The following is a 16,701-nucleotide window of genomic DNA, read 5'->3' as shown; positions in this document are numbered from 1 at the left end:
TGGGCGAAGCGCGTTCCCCGGTCCCTCGGGGACCCGAGATTCCCCGGGCTCCCTTCCCTGCCAGCTCGCGCGGCTGCAACTCCGCAGGCGTTTAAAGATCCCGAGGAGCAGCCGGCAGGCAGTCAGTTCCGCACGCGTTCTTTGTCGGGAGGGCGCGAGCCTTGGGCCATGGAGTGTGGGAAGGGCACCGAGGGGGACGGCCGCCGCACACCAGCCTCCTGCGGGCAGGCAGCCCCGAGACGCTGGAGAAAGCCGCGGGGTCTCGGAGCCTCGGAGTCCCGAGCCCCCTGAACGCCCCAATCCCTAGCAAGCCCTCTGGCTGAACGGTTGCAAAAGCGGCTGACAAAGCAATGCTTTTTTTTTCAGTCTGTGGAACCCCAGAAACTCACTGTCCCCCCTCGAGCCACGCCGCGCTGCTCCGGGGCTGCGCACAATAGCGAAAGTCCCGGTACGCGCGCCTCGCGCGACCCCACCTCCCGCCGGGTGGCTGCGGAGGGCAGCGGACCCCCCACCTCCCGGAGCCGTGGGGGCGCGGGTACCCGGGAGCTCGCACCGCGCACTCGCCGGTGGGGGGAATTGATCTCCCGCCCGCCCACCTACACCCCGGGGCTTGGCGGGCAAGCTTGCGCCGCCCTGGTCGCTGCGCTCCCGCGCTCCGGTCGCCCCGCTTGTCGCGGGGGGCCCCCGGGGCAGAGGCGTCGCGGGTGGGCTGAGTGGCCCCTCCGCGCCGGCGTACTGACTTGCTGCTGCTTCCTGGGTCGGCCGCGTCCTCGCTTCTGCGGCGCCGGGGCGGCAGGTTGTCCCTGGGCTGAAGTGGACGGCTGCCCGGCGCCTTCACCGCGTGCGCTCATCCTTGCCTCCCGCCGCCGTTACCGCTGCCTCCGCCGCTACCGCCGCTTGCAGCCGCTCGCCCTCCGCCGCCCCGGATCCGCCCAGCACGGGAATGAAGAAGGCTGGAGAAGGCAGGGGCGACGAGAGCTGGCGGAGCTGGCGCGCGCCGAGGGCTGCTGCTGCTTAGGCTGCCGCCGCTGCCACCATCAACACCGGACGTCCAGCGGCTGCCAAAAAGAGAGAGAGGGGAGGAGGAGGAGAGGAGGAGGAGGAGAAGAGGAGGAGGAGGAGGCGCTGCGGGCGGTGGGTGGCGGAGGTGGAGGTGGAGGTGGAGGTAGCGAGAGGAGGCGGGAAGCAGCGAGGGAGAGGGAGAATTGAAGGTGGAGAGAGGGCTCCTCTCTCCTCTGAGGATCGGGAGCTGCGGGCACTGGGAACGTTTGGCAGCGGCTTGGAAAGGGAGACTTGGAGTGAATTGTGTCCCTTGCAACGTTAGGCGGGGAAAGAATTCCTCCTCCTCTCCCCCACCCTACAGAGAGAGAGAGTGGAGAGAGAGAGAGAGAGAGAGAGAGAGAGAGAGAGAGAGAGAGAGAGAGAGAGAGAGAGAGAGAGAGAGAGAGAGAGAGAGATTGGAGGGAGAGCGAGATTGGGAGACCGAGACACACAGAGAGGGGCAGAGACCGAGAGACTGACTCTTGTGCCGTCAGAAAGCAGGGAAAGGATGGGAAGGTTCTGCCCGGATCAGGGTAGGGCGCACAGCTCAACTCTAGCAAGGAACTGAGAGCAGTGGGTGGCACCACGCCTCCTCGGGTGGCGGGGGCAGGCGGCGGCGGCGGCGGCGGCGGCGGCCCTGCAGTGTCGTGGGGGGAAACAAGCTGCTGGCCTCTGAGTTCTGCACCCCGTGCGTGCTGCCGGGGTTGGAAGTTTTCAGAGTTCCTGCCCAGGATTCAAGAGCGATGAGTGTGTGTGCGCGCGCGCGCGTGTGCGTGTGTGTGTGTGTGTGTGTGTGTGTGTGTGTGTGTGTGTGTGCCTATGTGTGTGTGTGTGCGCGCGCGCGCGCGGGCTTGCGGAGGGGGGGGCGGAAGGGGGGGCGACTGCCCACCTCTGGTCGTGGGCGGATAAAGGGGAGGGGGCTGCAGGAGAGGCCAGAGGAGTTGGGGGAGGCTGGGCGGACCGCCGAGCCGAGGCGCCTGGCAGCCCGCCAGAGGCAGCGTTCGAAACACAACTGCCTTGGCGGCGGCGGCGGCGGCGGCGGCGCCCGAGTGCCACCCGGAGCCCCGGCTCACGTGCTCCCGCCGGCGGTGGGGTTAAAGAGACAGGGCCTAGGCTCTTCAGCCCGGCTCGCCACCAATCTGGTCCCTCTGGCCGTCCGAGGTCACCTACCCCTGGGCGTTTGTCCTGGGGAGGCGAGAGAAAAGGACTGTCTCAAAGCCACCTTAGGGAGCGTGGCCTCTACCTGCTCTTCCGCCGAGCGGAACCTGAAGGTGGCCGGAAGCATCCCGGGCCAACGGCCGCCGCCGCCGCCGCCGCCTTCTAGTTCAGACCCCAGGAAAGGGCGACCAAGGAGTCGGCAGAGCACGCCCGGAGACAGCCTCGCTCCAATTGAGAGGTGCCCTCACCCCAGAGCGCGCCGGCCGGTGCACAAACACAGCATGCACAAAGATACATGCGCCCACGCGTGTGATCTCACCCACACTTGCACGCAGACGCACGTGCACACATCCACACTGCACTGGGAAACTCACACGCTAACAAACGCGTGCTTACGCACACTTCCAGGCACACGAATGGCCCCGCGAGCACATTCGCAACAAATGCACACATTTGCACTCTGCACACAGGAACGCCAAGCGCGCCAGCTTCTGTATCGGGCTTTTTAATTCCTCCGGGAATGACTACTGGAGCTGGCGCTGCACGCCCGTCTTCGGACGCCCACAGAGCATAGGGACCTTATAGATTCTTTTCCTCACCATTGCCTAACTTCCTTTAGTTTACCTTCATTTAACCTTGTTCCTAAGAATTCCTTTCTGCCAAGTCCTAATTTTATAGCCTGGGCTGTGTTCTGGGTTATGTGAACACCATCATGACCACAGTCAGTTTTTAAAAGGTGGAGAATGTTCTCAAATGTACCTCCTTTTCATCCTTGAATAACACAAAACTGAAAGGGGAAAAAAAAATCTTAGGTTCAGATTTTCACACATCACACCCAAAATTGTCTTGGATTGACTCCAAAATAAAGACGATCACCCAATGAAGATTTTTTCTTTTCTTTTCTTACAAAGATGCAGACCACCGTGGAATAAAAATGCCTACTCTGCTGCCATAAGCCGGGAGCTAGGCTCTGCCACGTTCCGCTGTACTTGAGGAGCGTGTAAATGTCTGCCTGGGCGCGACAGTGCTGATTGGTCGGCGTTGCCATTTTAAATCCATTTCTAGCTGCCCTTTGCAGAGTTGGGACACTTCTCTGTACATTGAGTGCTCTGCAGGAACCCGGGGCTGGCGGTGGGTCTGGGAATGCTTAGCTCTGATGGAGAGGAAGAGCCCCCATACCTCCAGATGGAGCCCAGCCACTGAATAGCAAAGGGGGGGGGGAGCTCTAACAGGCACCAAAAGGTTTTGTCAGGGCTTGGCTGAAAGATGGTATCTTCATCAAAGGGACTGAAATTTCACCTTCTAACAAGTGCACTGACATTTCCTAGCTGCCAAGTTTGCACGTTTGCTTGTGTGTGCGTGTGCGTGTGCGTGTGTGATGGCATTCTTACACTTTGGTGCATGCATTTTACATACGTGAATAAAACGGGCTTCTGGTTTTGTTCTTGTTTAGTTGCGATTTGCCAGAAGGACAGACACAGTTCTGGGGTTGGATTTAGACAGAAGTCACTCAGGATTTCAGCCAGCTAATTTTATACTGGGAATCCCATTATCTCCCTGGATTTTTGTTCGTTTGTTTGTTAATTCACAGAAGCTATCAAGCAGAAGATTTCAACTTGTGTTGGGGGGAAGGGGGTTGTTTGTTTTTTGTTTTTCGTATGTATGTGTGTGATATTTTTTCATTAATGGAGAATCTAAGAGAAACACATAAAAGTTGGGAAATCAAGTCGGTTGTTTTCATTCCATTTTGTTCTCAGACTTGAACGCTTTTGAGTTCATAGAGACAAGGATAGAAACAAGTTCTGTGTTAGGTTTTATCTAAATTAGCCATCCTTTGGTGCCTATAATCCTTTCAAGTTGCTGCATTTTTATTTTATTTTTATTTTTTATTTTTTGCAGGCAAAGCATAAGATTTTGTTTTCATTTTTAAAATTATCAATGCTTTTATTATTGAAGCATTATCTTTATCTGGTCTTTTAATTAAACTCAGTGCTTATGTTTTCTTTTTAAGGAAACATTTTCCTCATTCACATTTGAGAAGTGTAATTCCCAGATTTAACTTTCTCAATCACTTACTCCCTTTTCCATATCTTGCGATGTAGTATTTTCTCATCACAGGTTAAGCTTTTCCCATTCTAATATGAGATTATGCCAAGTAGAGGTTTCTGTCCACATTAAATCATTCCCTTTCTTCCTCATCTGCCATCAAATCAAACATTAGCGCATGGGCTGTATATGTCAACAAACTTTCTATTGACCTGTGACACATGATTTAGATTAGGTACACACAATAGTGGTTGGTAAAATTAAAAGAGTTCAAAAACAATAAATAGAATAAGACAGAAAAATTGGGACCAAATCCTTCCCATTTAATTCTCTGCACAAACATAGATTGCTTTAAGAGCCCCAGCCCCATGCTTTAGAGATTGGGATGCAGCCAGGTGGCGCACGCCTTTAATCCCAGCACTCTGGAGGCAGAGGCAGGTGCATCTCCCCGAGTTCAAGGCCAGCCTGGTCTACAGAGTGAGCTCTAGGACAGCTAGGGCTACACAGAGAACCCCTGTCTTGAAAAACAAAACAAGCAAAATACAAAAGGAAGAAAGAAAAAAAGAAAGGAAGGAAGGAAAGAATTGTGGCGCTCAGAATTCAGGATGTCTTGGCACTGTTAGGATATAGCAGGCAGAATCATTTTTATTTTAGTGCTATACTTGATACATGGTACATCTTAAATTGATAGGCAGTCCTTGCTTGCTGTGGGTCACAATGAGACGCTTTTAAATGCAACTGACTTGGACAGTTGGAGATCTGGATTCATTTAAACACTCTCTGTGATGCCTCCTCAGTCCTCTCCACTCTCTGTATGCCAATGCTCTTGTTTGTAAAAGGGATGCTCAGGTTCTTCCAACACACAGTGAGACAGGTGTGATACCTTGTTGAGACACATGTGATAATTTGTTGAGACACATGTAATACCTTGTTTGCGCCTTTTGTCCTGACTGTAAGGAAATTGTATGTATAACCCCCAAAGACGGGCAGCATTTCCATTACCTTATTTATTTTTATCTCGCTAGTTTTATCTAGGTGTTACTTGGTTCACAGCAATCTTTAGGTAATCATTATTAAGGGATTACTATGACAAAGGTGATTTTTAACAAAGTTGCAACTTTATTAAATGTACCACACGGGGTAAGAAAAGTATCCTGTAACAAACATCTTCAATATTCTTTTGACTAAAGGAAGATTCATCTGTGATGAGGAGGTCAAAACTTCTAAGCTTCACCCAATATATTATGTTTACAATTTAATATAGTCACTTCAAAAATAGTTTATAGATTTTTTCTTCATAACTTAATGAATTTGTTATGGATATATTTTAATATATGGAATTATTATAACCAGGCATTTTGAAAATGACTTTGTACATGGTCACAAAAGTATAGCTAATATCTACTAAATGGTATTTTATGCATATGTAAATTTACTTAGAAACAGTACAGTGAAAAGTACATATTCTTGCCTTTAGAGGCTTGCATCATAATTTGGCTGAAAAAACATTTCAAATGTTTAAGATGAGCTCATTCGCACAGCTCAAACCCAGTTGTGTTTCTTCATGTGTAATATTAAGTGAGATGTAAGTGAGATGTTCATTTCCCTATAGTGTGGCAATGGAGAACTAATTACCACTAAGGCAGGCTTCTATTGGTGATGATGGGGTGCGTTATTTGGACCAATCCCCTTCTCCTAATGTAGGAGAATTACCAAGCAAAATTCATTTGTTCATTCAACAAAGGTTGGGTTTTAGTGAGTTGAATGTATATTGACTTGGTTTTACAGAAATGTCACCTGTGGTTCTGCCAGGATTCAGAGATATAATTTACCCAGAATTAAATATAATTTACCCAGACAGAATTAAAGAATCTTTTAAAAAACAACTTTGGAGCGCATAGTGTGTTAAATACTAAGTGTTTACCCTCTATGTAGTTCATAGTTCCCTCAAAATCTGCTTTACTGAGTGCCTGATACATGCTATTGGCCAAAGTCATGGGAGGAAAATAGAATTGTCTGTCTCATCTTAACAAACGGAGTCAGAGACTCAAAGCACAAGGAAGATGTGACCTGATATTGCAAGTCTGAGGTTTGAGGGACACTGACAGGAATGTGAGTGGTATTTAGGAGCTGGGGGCAGCTTTAGATTCATCCGCCAGCAAGGGAACACTGACCACTGTAGTCAGACTTCCTTTTCAGCCACCAGCCCCAAATAACGACATGGAAACTTATTATTAATTATGAAATTTTGGCCATTTTCTTAAGCTTGTTTCCAAGTTGCTCTTACAACTTAAATTAACCTGCTTCTGTTAATCTACATTTTTAACCACACGGCTTCTTACCTCTCTCTCATGCTGTACCTCTGACTTCCTCAGTGTCTCACTGCCGTACCTCTGCCTCTCTTTTGCCCCGAGTTCCTTTCTCTCCCCGGAAGTTCCGCCTACTCTCTCCTGCCTAGCTATTGGCCATTTAGCTCTTTATTAAACCAATCAGAAGGTGCCTTGGCAGAGACGCATCTTCACAGTGTTACAGAAAGATTACCGCCCACCAGAACCATTGTGCTCCAACAAGGGTTCTTCAGACAGGAGGCAGTCAATTCTTCCAACAGCAAGAATGAGTTTGAAAGCACACCCAAGTCTTCCAGCACCTTGATGCCACAGGGACCTCAGCCATTGGATAACTGATTTCTGCCTTACAAAGCCGCGAGCTAATCACTCAAGTGTAAGTCAGTGAGGATTTTTCGCTTGTTGTACCACAAAGGAGAATTAAAGCCAAGCAATTTGGTCCCAGAGGCTTCGCCCTCCTTCTTCCCTTCCACCAGCTGTTCAAAACAGTGACTTGGGCATCTGTCTTGAGCTGCGTGCCCTGCAGGAGTGCCCACTCCTCCTAAGACTTTATGTTTCTTGGAGCCCATAGGGAGGCAGTGACCAGAAAGACGGTTCACTGTCTTAATTTGCTTTCTGCCCCTTCCAGCCTCACCTCCATGTCTCTTGATTCTTAAATGAGATATAAATATGAATCTCGGACTCGGAGTCTATTATATATGACCCAGGCTAAGGCACCCAGAAATTTAATCTCAACCTCATCTATGGAGCTTTTAAAACATGTTGGTATCGGGCATGGTGGCACACACCTTTCATCCCAGCACTCTGGAGGCAGAGGCAGGAGAATCTCTGTAAGTTTGAGGCCAGCCTGGGCTACAGAATGAGTTCCAGGACAAGCAGAGGTGCATAGTGAGACCCTGTCTCAAAAAACAAATGAACAAAGGCCAGGTTGGCAACATTTTCACCTTCACCAAGTGTGGAATTTCACCCACCCTTATCTCCTAGATTAAGTGACTAGTTACTTAAAATCTAGTGACTATATAAAAGGCTGTAAAACCAAGGCTTTGTAACCCTGGGAGCCAGGTATAACAAGGCAAGAAGAACAGTGCACTCTTACTTGAACTCAATCTTTCTCCTCCTCTCTCTCAATACACGTTGGAATCCCTGAAGCAAAATATCAGAAGCTGCATTGGAGCCGCCATGCTGGAGAGATCATGGGAGGAAGAAGAAAAAGGAAAGAAGGAAGAAATCAGCTTTACCTGCTCCTGGGTGTTTATCTTCCCATCAAGTCATTTACACCATTCTACATCTTCCCAATCCCTGCATTGAAAGCAACCCAGACTGATGGGGATTGGGACATGAGAGCAGAGGGATGAGCTCTCCTGTGCTGTGGGACGGTCTGTATGTCAAATTGCTCTGATTGGTCAATAAATAAAACACTGATTGGCCAGTGGCTAGGCAGGAAGTTTAGGCAGGACTAACAGACAGGAGAAAAGAAAGGACAGGAAGGCAGAAGGAGTCACTGCCAGCTGCTGCCAGGACAAGCAGCATGTGAAGATGCCGGTAAGTCACGAGCCATGTGGCAAGGTATAGATTTATGGAAATGGATTAATTTAAGCTACAAGAAGAGTTAGCGGGCTGGGCGGTGGTGGCGTACGCCTTTAATCCCAGCACTCGGGAGGCAGAGCCAGGGTGATCTCTGTGAGTTCGAGGCCAGCCTGGGCTACCAAGTGAGTCCCAGGAAAGGCACAAAGCTACACAGAGAAACCCTGTCTCGAAAAAACCAAAAAAAAAAAAAAAAAAAAAAAGAGTTAGCAAGAAGCCTGCCATGGCCATACATTTTGTAAGCAATATAAGTCTCTGTGTTTACTTGGTTGGGTCTGAGCGGCTGTGAGACTGGCGGGTGAGAGAGATTTGTCCTGACTGTGGACCAGAAAGGAAAACTCTAGCTACACTCCTCACTTACTTTACATACAAACATACATGCATATGTGTATATTATGCATATAGATACACATATATACACTTACTATACACACATACATGCATATGTATGTATATAGTTTTTGTTTAAAAACTATGTTTTGGGACAGATCATTAGGCTTCCGAATCTGACGCATCATTGTCTCTTAAAAACCAGATTTGAGCCCAGCAGTGGTGGTGCACGCCTTTAATCCCAGCGCTCAGGAGGCAGAGGCAGGGGAATCTCTGAGTTTGAGGCTAGCCTAGTCTACAAAATGAGTTCCAGGACGGCCATGGTTATACAGAGAAATCCTGCCCCGAAAAAAACGTAACAAAAAAACTAGATTTGATAGACATATCTTTTTAATTAGCATTTCCAAAGGGGAATGAATGAAAGAAAGAAAGAAAGAAAGAAAGAAAGAAAGAAAGAAAGAAAGAAAGAAAGAAAGAAAGGAAAGAAAGAAAGAAAGAAAGAAAGAAAGAAAGAAAGAAAGAAAGAAAGAAAGAAAGAAAGAAAGAGCCACAGATACCTTTTATCTGGGATTTTCACACAGCCAGGAGCCAGGATAAGTCTCCCTTCCACCCCAGTCCTCATCCCTATAGTTCTGCCTTCTCCATGTTTCTTGAGTGGTCTGCTGTAGTCAGGGCCTCTCCATTCACTTTTATGTGGCTGTATTATCAGTGTCCCTGAGCTAGCCTCCACTCTCATGTCATTTCTACAAGAGTATCTTTTTAATAATTTGCTGTTGTTTATTTTGATACAGGGTCTCACTGTGTAGCACAGGCTAGCCTCCAACTCTTTGTTGTTGTTGTTGTTGTTTTTCGAGACAGGGTTTCTCTGTATAGCTTTGTGCCTTTCCTGGAACTCACTTGGTAGCCCAGGCTGGCCTCAAACTCACAGAGATCCGCCTGGCTCTGCCTACCAAGTGCTGGGATTAAAGGCGTGCATGCACTGCCACGCTGCCGCCCGCCACTGCCACCACCACTGCCCGGTTTAGCCTCCAGCCCTTGTGTTTCTCTTCCTCAGTCATCCTCTGTTGCATTTGGCTCTGGTGAATTTTTCTTCTTCTTCTTCTTTTTTCTTTTTTTAATCACAAATGTACCAGGAGATGCATTAATGGAAACATAGGTAATAGAAAAGTAAAGGAAAAAAAAAATCCCTGTTTGTCTATCACTCTGAGATAATCCCAAAACATGTTAGCCTTTCCAGAATTAGGTGAACAAATACAAGTTCATACTGCACATCTGAAAACATAACCTGTTTTCAACTAGATAATATGTTGTACATGCTTTTCAGATTAATAAATATTCATCTACAACATCACTTCTAACAGCTCCATTGTATATATTCTAATTTCCATATAAAACAGAACATATAGAACACAGCACCTGGAATTAAGTAAGCATTTAATAGAAGTGTTTATGACATCCTTGTGGAGAGCTAAAGAAACACGCCTGTGTTGTTGCACATTCCTTTGTGCTGACACCAACTTCAAAGGTGGTCTCTTCTATCAGCGTCTCAGTATAATTTTCAAATTTTCAGATGTCCTCGAGGCAGAAAGGACCACTCACTCTACCAGTGCTCAAATTCAAAGTCAAGGCTCTCTCAACCAACCATAATACAATCTAAGAAAAACCATATAAGTATATTATTAGTTTTGAAGGGTAGGGGAGTCAGTGTGCCAGCACTGGGCAGAAAAAAAAGACCTAAAAAGCCATGTCTGTGATTACACATAAGACTGAAAAGCAGATGTTTGGAAGCTCCTAATGTGTATTTCTTTTACACGGATAGAGGTCTACAAAAAGGACATCCCTGGCGATGACATGGACGTATGACCAGCTGTAAAACTGTTGTGTCCGATGGTTCCTTGGAGGTCATCAGGGGAAACAGAGGCAGAAGTCTTTGAGAAATGCTTCTGCAAAAGCCCTTTGAACAGATAATTCTGCAGGGAGGATTCTCACAGTGTCCTTAGATCTCTTCCTCATTGTCTCTTCTTTTCCAGTCAGGAATGTAAACAAGATAAGTAAAGCCCCAGAAGCCATCTCTAAGATTATGAAGCGGCTACACACTGAGACTAGTAGAGAAGAATTATGGAAAGGCTACGTTGTCCCGTTTACTTGTGAGGTTAGTGTCCCAGCCCTGACCTCTGACCTCTACTCTGGATTTATAGGCAATGACTTGGATCTTGTTTGAGATACTTCTAAATTCTCATGGAATCCCCAGTCTCCATGAGGTACAGCCGCATGTAATTGCTCATTGACAGACTCAGTCACTGCATGATTGGTACAAGTTATAACAAGGCTGTCTTTTTTCTTCCCTTTAACTCATACATTTTATTTTAGAGAAGTCTTTGGATTGTACAGAATTGAACAGAACATCCTCCGTGTCCTTCTCTGTATACACAGCTTCTCAATCATGGACACTGGTACCAGTTAACATTTATCAGAATCTGTGCTAATGAATCGTTAGCAACAGAGTTTACACAAAGCTTCACTGACAATAATGGACATTCTCTTATTTTGTTTTTCCAGATATGTGAGGTTGTTTCAGCCACTGTAGTTTCCTGTAGAATAGTTTCCCCTGTCCTAAAATTCGCTTTGATCGACCTAGCTACCCCCCCTCCCCTGTGACTCATGGCAACTGTCTCCTCAGCTTTGGTTTTCCTAGGTTTTCAGATTTTCTTCTACTGTTTACAGGCATTTAAGATTCTCTCATGTCTTTTCATGGCTTGATACTGCTGAATACTAGGCCATTGTCTGGACCAGTGGTTCTCAACCTTCTTAATGTTGCGATCCTTTAATACAGTTCCTCAGGGTGTGGCAATGCCTTACCAAACATAACATTCTTTCGTTGCTACATCATCACTGTAATTTTGCTACTGTTATGAGTCACAATGTAAATACTGATGTGCAGGCTATCTGATATACGGCCCGCAAAGAGGTCGTAACCCACAGGTTGAGATCCACTGGCCTAGAGGTATACCTATTTGATCCTTTTGCGGACTAAAGAGTATTTTTTTTTCTTAAAGCTTGGGGAATTATGAATACCGGTGCTTATTTTATTCACTGTTCTGGTGCTGTAGAGAGACACCACAACCAAGGGAACTCTTAGAAAAGGAAGCGTTTAATTGGGGGCTTGCATACAGTTCTAGAGGCTTAGTTTATTGTCATTATGGCAAGCACGGCATCATGGAAGACGACCCTGGAGCAGTAGTTGATATCCAGAGGCAAAGAGAGAGAGAGAGAGAGAGAGAGAGAGAGAGAGAGACTGGGCCTGGCGAAGGCCATTGAAAACCCAGTGGCACACTTTCTCCAACAAAGCCACACCTCCTAAACCTTCTAATCCTATCAAAAAGTTCCCCTCCCTGGTGACTAAGCATTCAACTATAGGAGCCTATGGGGGCCATTCTCATTCAAACCACCACATTCCACTCCCTGGCCTCCCTAGGCTTGTAGCCATATCATGCTGCAAAACGCATTTAATCTAACCTCAAAAGTCTCCATGGTGTTTCACAGCGTCAACACTGTTGAAAAATCAGAAGTTCAGAGACTGGGGGCAATCCCTTAACTGTAACCTCTGGAAAATCAAAATCAAAAAAGCAGATCACATACTTCCAACATACACTGGCATGGAATAAGCATTACCATTCCAAATGGGAGGAAAGGGAGCGTAATGAGGAAATAATGTCACCAAAGCGAGACCAAAAGCCAGCAGGGAAAACTGGAAATTCTGTTTCCGCGTTTGATGTCTAAGTGCTCTGTAACACACTTCTCTCTCCTGGGCTGTTTCCACTCCCTGTTATCAGCTTTCCTTGGCAGGTATCCCACAGCTCTGGCATCTCCAACATCTTGGGGTCTGCAATACAATCCAGGCCTCGCCCTCATAGCTTCACACAATGGCCTCTCTGGGCCTCCATGAAGGGTCCCCCTTGACACATAGCTGGTCCCAGTGGCTCTCCTGAGCTGTGGAGGAAGATTCCATAATCCCTTCTTTGTAGCCTTGACTTTAAAGCCAGAACCATGTGGCCAAAGCTACCAAGTTCTTCTGCTTGCTGGGGCTGGAACTTGGCCCCTCCTTCAGTTACATCTGCATTAGCTTTCCTTTGGTGGTGGTGGTTTTCTTCACTCATTAAGCTTTCCTTTAATTCCTTTCTAGAGGTTGGAAGCCCAGCTGGACCAGGTCTTGCCCTCAGGTCACCACTTCCTGTATGCCCTTTAACATTAGGCTTTTAAAAAACAAACAAAAGAACCCAAACACAAACAAAACAACAACAACAACAAAAAACCCCTTTTTATCTCCTTTAGCTCAGGACTTGGCTCCAACAAAACACTCCCTGGTGCCCCCTTTTTCCTCAAACTGTACAGTTTGCATTTTTTCTTGCTCTCTTTGCTTCTTTTCATTGTAGATTGGCGTAAGAGTGACCACTAATAACCAACCACAGGACACAGTCAATACTAGGCTGTAGCATGAATCTTAAAAGGTCTTATTAGCCAGGCGGTGGTGTCGCACGCCTTTAATCCCAGCACTCGGGAGGCAGAGCCAGGCGTATCTCTGTGAGTTCGAGGCCAGCCTGGTCTACAGAGTGAGTTCCAGGAAAGGTGCAAAGCTACACAGAAAAACCCTGTCTCGAAAAACAAAAAAGAAAAGAAAAGGTCTTATTAATAAGAACAAACCCAGAGCCAGGTTTTGGGGTGGATGCTGGAAGATCAGAGAAGCAGAACAAGCCACAGTCAACCTCACCTCACCAATTCCTCAGCTGATCTGTATCTAGTGGCTGTTCTGTTCTCTGACTCCAGATAAGTTTATTAGGGTGCACAATATTTTGGGGAACAAAATACCACCACACTAGGCTATCTTGAAATCTCCTCTACCTATGCTAGTAGTCTAAAGCTCTTCAATTTAGCCTCAGGTAGATTTTTAGGACAAGGGCCCAAAGCACCCACATTCTTTGTCAAAATATCACAAGAATGGTTTCTAGGTTACGTACGAGTATTCTTCCCCTCTGAAACCTCCTGTCTTAATTAGGGTTTCTATTGCTGTGCAGAGACACCATGACCACAACAACTCTTATAAAGGAAAAACATTTATTTGGGGCTGGCTTATCGTTTCAGAGCTTTAGTCTGTTATCTTCCCAGCATGATGGCATGCAGGCAGACATGGTGCTGGAGAAGAAGCTGCGTCTCGATCTGCAGGAAGCAGAAGGAGACTATCCCACCGGGCATGGCCGAGCATATATGAGATCTCAAAGCCCACCACCATAGTGACACACTTCCTCCAACAAGATGACACCCACTCCAACAGGCCACCCCTCCTAATAGTGCCACTCCCTATGGCCAAGCATTCACATACATGAGTCTATAAGGGCCATTCCTATTCAAACCACTGCACCTCTTGACTGTTTCCCATGCTCCTACCAGGATGGTCCAGGAAGTCTTGTTTAAAGCATTCAGCCACTTTTCTAGTCCAAAGTTTCACAGTCCTTCATATTTCTCCAAACACTGTGGTTAGGCCTGTCACAACAATACCCCACTTCTGGTACCAATTTCTATCTTAGTCACTGTTCTATTGCTGTGAAGAGACACCATGACTAAGGCAACTCTTATAAAAAGAAGCATTTGATTAGGCACTCACTTACCCATCTGCGGGGTGTTTACCCACCAACCCCACAGCTCCCCAGAGTTTTCTTGAGTGTGAGCAGCAGGAAATATTAGATAGAAGGATTTAGAGTGTAGAGATAAACAGATAGAAAATACAGGATAACCTCAAGAGGGCCTGGAACTTATTCCAAGGAGCCTTGGCTGTCTCTGCCCTAAGGTATTTATAGCAACACCAAGGGGTGGAGCAAAAGACCCCCCTCCCCAGCACAGCCAAGTGCAGACCGTCTCAGACACCTGCGCTCAGGCCTGTGGTCCAGTCATCCTCTCTATGCAGACCTGCTGCGTAAAGCCATGAGGAACTTGAAAATGGGCTCCCACACCCATCTCTCCAGTCCCCTGCATTTATTTTGAGACAGGGTCTCCCTTAGCTGTACAGCCAGCCTTGAAATCATCTTATAGTCCAAACATGCTTTGAGTCCTCCTACCTCAGCCTCCCAAGTTGCTGGGATTACAGATCTGTACCTTCAGTTTCAGGTGAATATGGGAGCATACATGAGTTTTTCCTTTGATACCTAAGGGAAGTATTAGAAGAAAATCAAATTTATCCTCAGAAAATTCTTAAATAAAATCATCATGGTTTAAATGACGAATGGTCCCCATAGGCTTGGGTATTTGAATACTTAGTTCCCTCCCTGTAGGTGGCACCATTTGGGGAGGTTTAAGAGGTAAAGCCTTGTGGGTGGAAGGGCATCAGTGGGGACAGGCTCTGAGAAGGTCATAACCACTGCATGCTTCCAATTTGCTTTCTCTGCTTCTTGTTGAGGTTAAGGATGTAAGCTCTCAGCTTCCTGTCCCTGTCACGTGGCTGCTGCTTGCTGCCATGCTTCCCCCTGAGGTGAACTTTTATTTCCCTGAAACCATGACCCCAAATATACTCTTCATAGGCTGCCTTGGTCATGGTGTTTTATCACAGCAACAGAAAAGTAACTAATAAAATCCTCTACCATAGAGTTGGCCATCTGCACTAAGAGTTCCATGTCCTGACATTCAACCAACAACTAATCTGGTTTGTTTTTTTTTTATCTGCACAGAATATGCACAGACTTTCTTTTTGCCACTATCCCTTAAGCAGTCCAGTGTAACCACTATGCAAATATTTAGAGAGTAGCCGTATTGTATCAGGTATCATTATGATGAGCAGTGTAGAGATGCTTCGAGAATATTAGAGGTGTTTACAGGTCTTATACACTATTTGATGAGGAACTTGAGCCTCAGCAGATTTTGTCATCTGCAGGAAGCTCTAGGACAGGTTCTTTGCACACCACCAGGAGGCCGCTGTGTGGATCATAGGTGAATATTGCCCATTTCAAGTGTAATAAATGCATCATCGCCAAAGAAACATTTGTCCATTTGTTGTAAAGTGTCCATCAACAACTAGAACATATTCTAGTTCTAGGAAGTAGTACCACGTAGTAAACAGGATGTAGCACTACACAGTAAACAGGAAGTAATGATAAGGAAGCAGTACTAAGCAGTAAATAGGAAATCATGATAACCATGAAAGATCGAGCATCCATTTCACGTCAAGCCTTGCTCTGGAGAACAGCCAAAGGCTGGAGAGGAACAAAAAGAGAAAGAGTTGGGGGAAAGAAAGCCCGTCAGAGCAGGATGTGGGTTCCCACTTGAAAAAGTTGAACAAGTGGCCAGAGTTCCATGTATACAAGTCAGTATAAGGGAAAGCAGAGAAAAGAATAACTATCAATTATGTGTTGAGTGTGGAGGACATGGCAGACTCCTTGTGGGTAATGGTCCTCAAGAGGGTCTTGAAGAACAGCTAGACACAGAGGCGGGGCAATGGGATTTCAAGCAAAGGGAGCGTTATGAGAAAAAGTTGCTGAAATGAAAACCTGAAACCGTGCACCGGAGAGGTTTTATTTTCTGTCAGGCGGATGGCAGCTGGAAGCGATTCCCTGCAGATGGTTCTTGCGGAGCTGAAATGCAAAGGCTAAGTATACAGATCTTACAAGTTTATAGGCACCAAAGAGAAGTGTTGAGGTAACTCCATATGAATAATGCTGAAGAGCTATGGTCACCATAGAGCGGAAGGAAAAGAGGGAGGAAGCCATGTTGAGGACCTGAGCACAAGTCAGAGCCCTTGAGGAGGGGCTGTGATGGAAGGAAGCCCAGGCTAGGAAGATATGTGACCAGTGTCAGTGAGGAGGCTCCAGAGAAGGGACAAGGTGAAAGGTAGTACCCTGACCTCTTCACATGTCTACTTCATATTCTTAGGTCATGCTTCCCGTCACTCAAACTCGAAGATAGGCACAGTCCAGGTACCTTGGGTGACTGAGGGCACCAGCAAAAGTGTAGGACAAAACAGGATAGAAGGGTGAGTGTGGAAAAATGTCCTCCAGACATGGAATGGCTGTGGCTGTCTTGAAATTAGAATTATGATCACCTACAGAAGACCCTCAAGATAGGACTAGCCCACCTAACATTCTTTAGTGGAAGAGGGACCCAGGAGGACCTCAGGAGACAAGTGAAGACCTTTCTTCCCAGGGATATTTAATTG

General features: G+C 46.8%; 1 protein-coding gene across 2 annotated transcripts in view; it reads right to left on the bottom strand.

Annotated features, from left to right (window-relative positions):
- The window catches only part of Hmga2 (high mobility group AT-hook 2), a 123,023-nt gene extending 120,828 nt beyond the window's left edge, over positions 1-2,195 (bottom strand). Inside the window, exon 1 of one of the 2 annotated variants that reach the window (XM_076554180.1) lies at positions 741-2,195. In XM_076554180.1, the coding sequence (XP_076410295.1) occupies positions 741-851 (111 nt within the window). In that variant the 5' untranslated portion in view covers positions 852-2,195. The remainder of the gene's footprint in view (positions 1-740) is intronic. The other variant, XM_015992266.3, reaches the window with a different exon arrangement.
- Positions 2,196-16,701: the final 14,506 nt, after the last annotated feature.

This window comes from Peromyscus maniculatus, chromosome 18, assembly GCF_049852395.1.
Source record: "Peromyscus maniculatus bairdii isolate BWxNUB_F1_BW_parent chromosome 18, HU_Pman_BW_mat_3.1, whole genome shotgun sequence".
NCBI lineage: Eukaryota > Metazoa > Chordata > Mammalia > Rodentia > Cricetidae > Peromyscus > Peromyscus maniculatus.
Note: the sequence above shows the minus strand (reverse complement) of the source record. Positions and strands in the feature narration are given on the sequence as shown.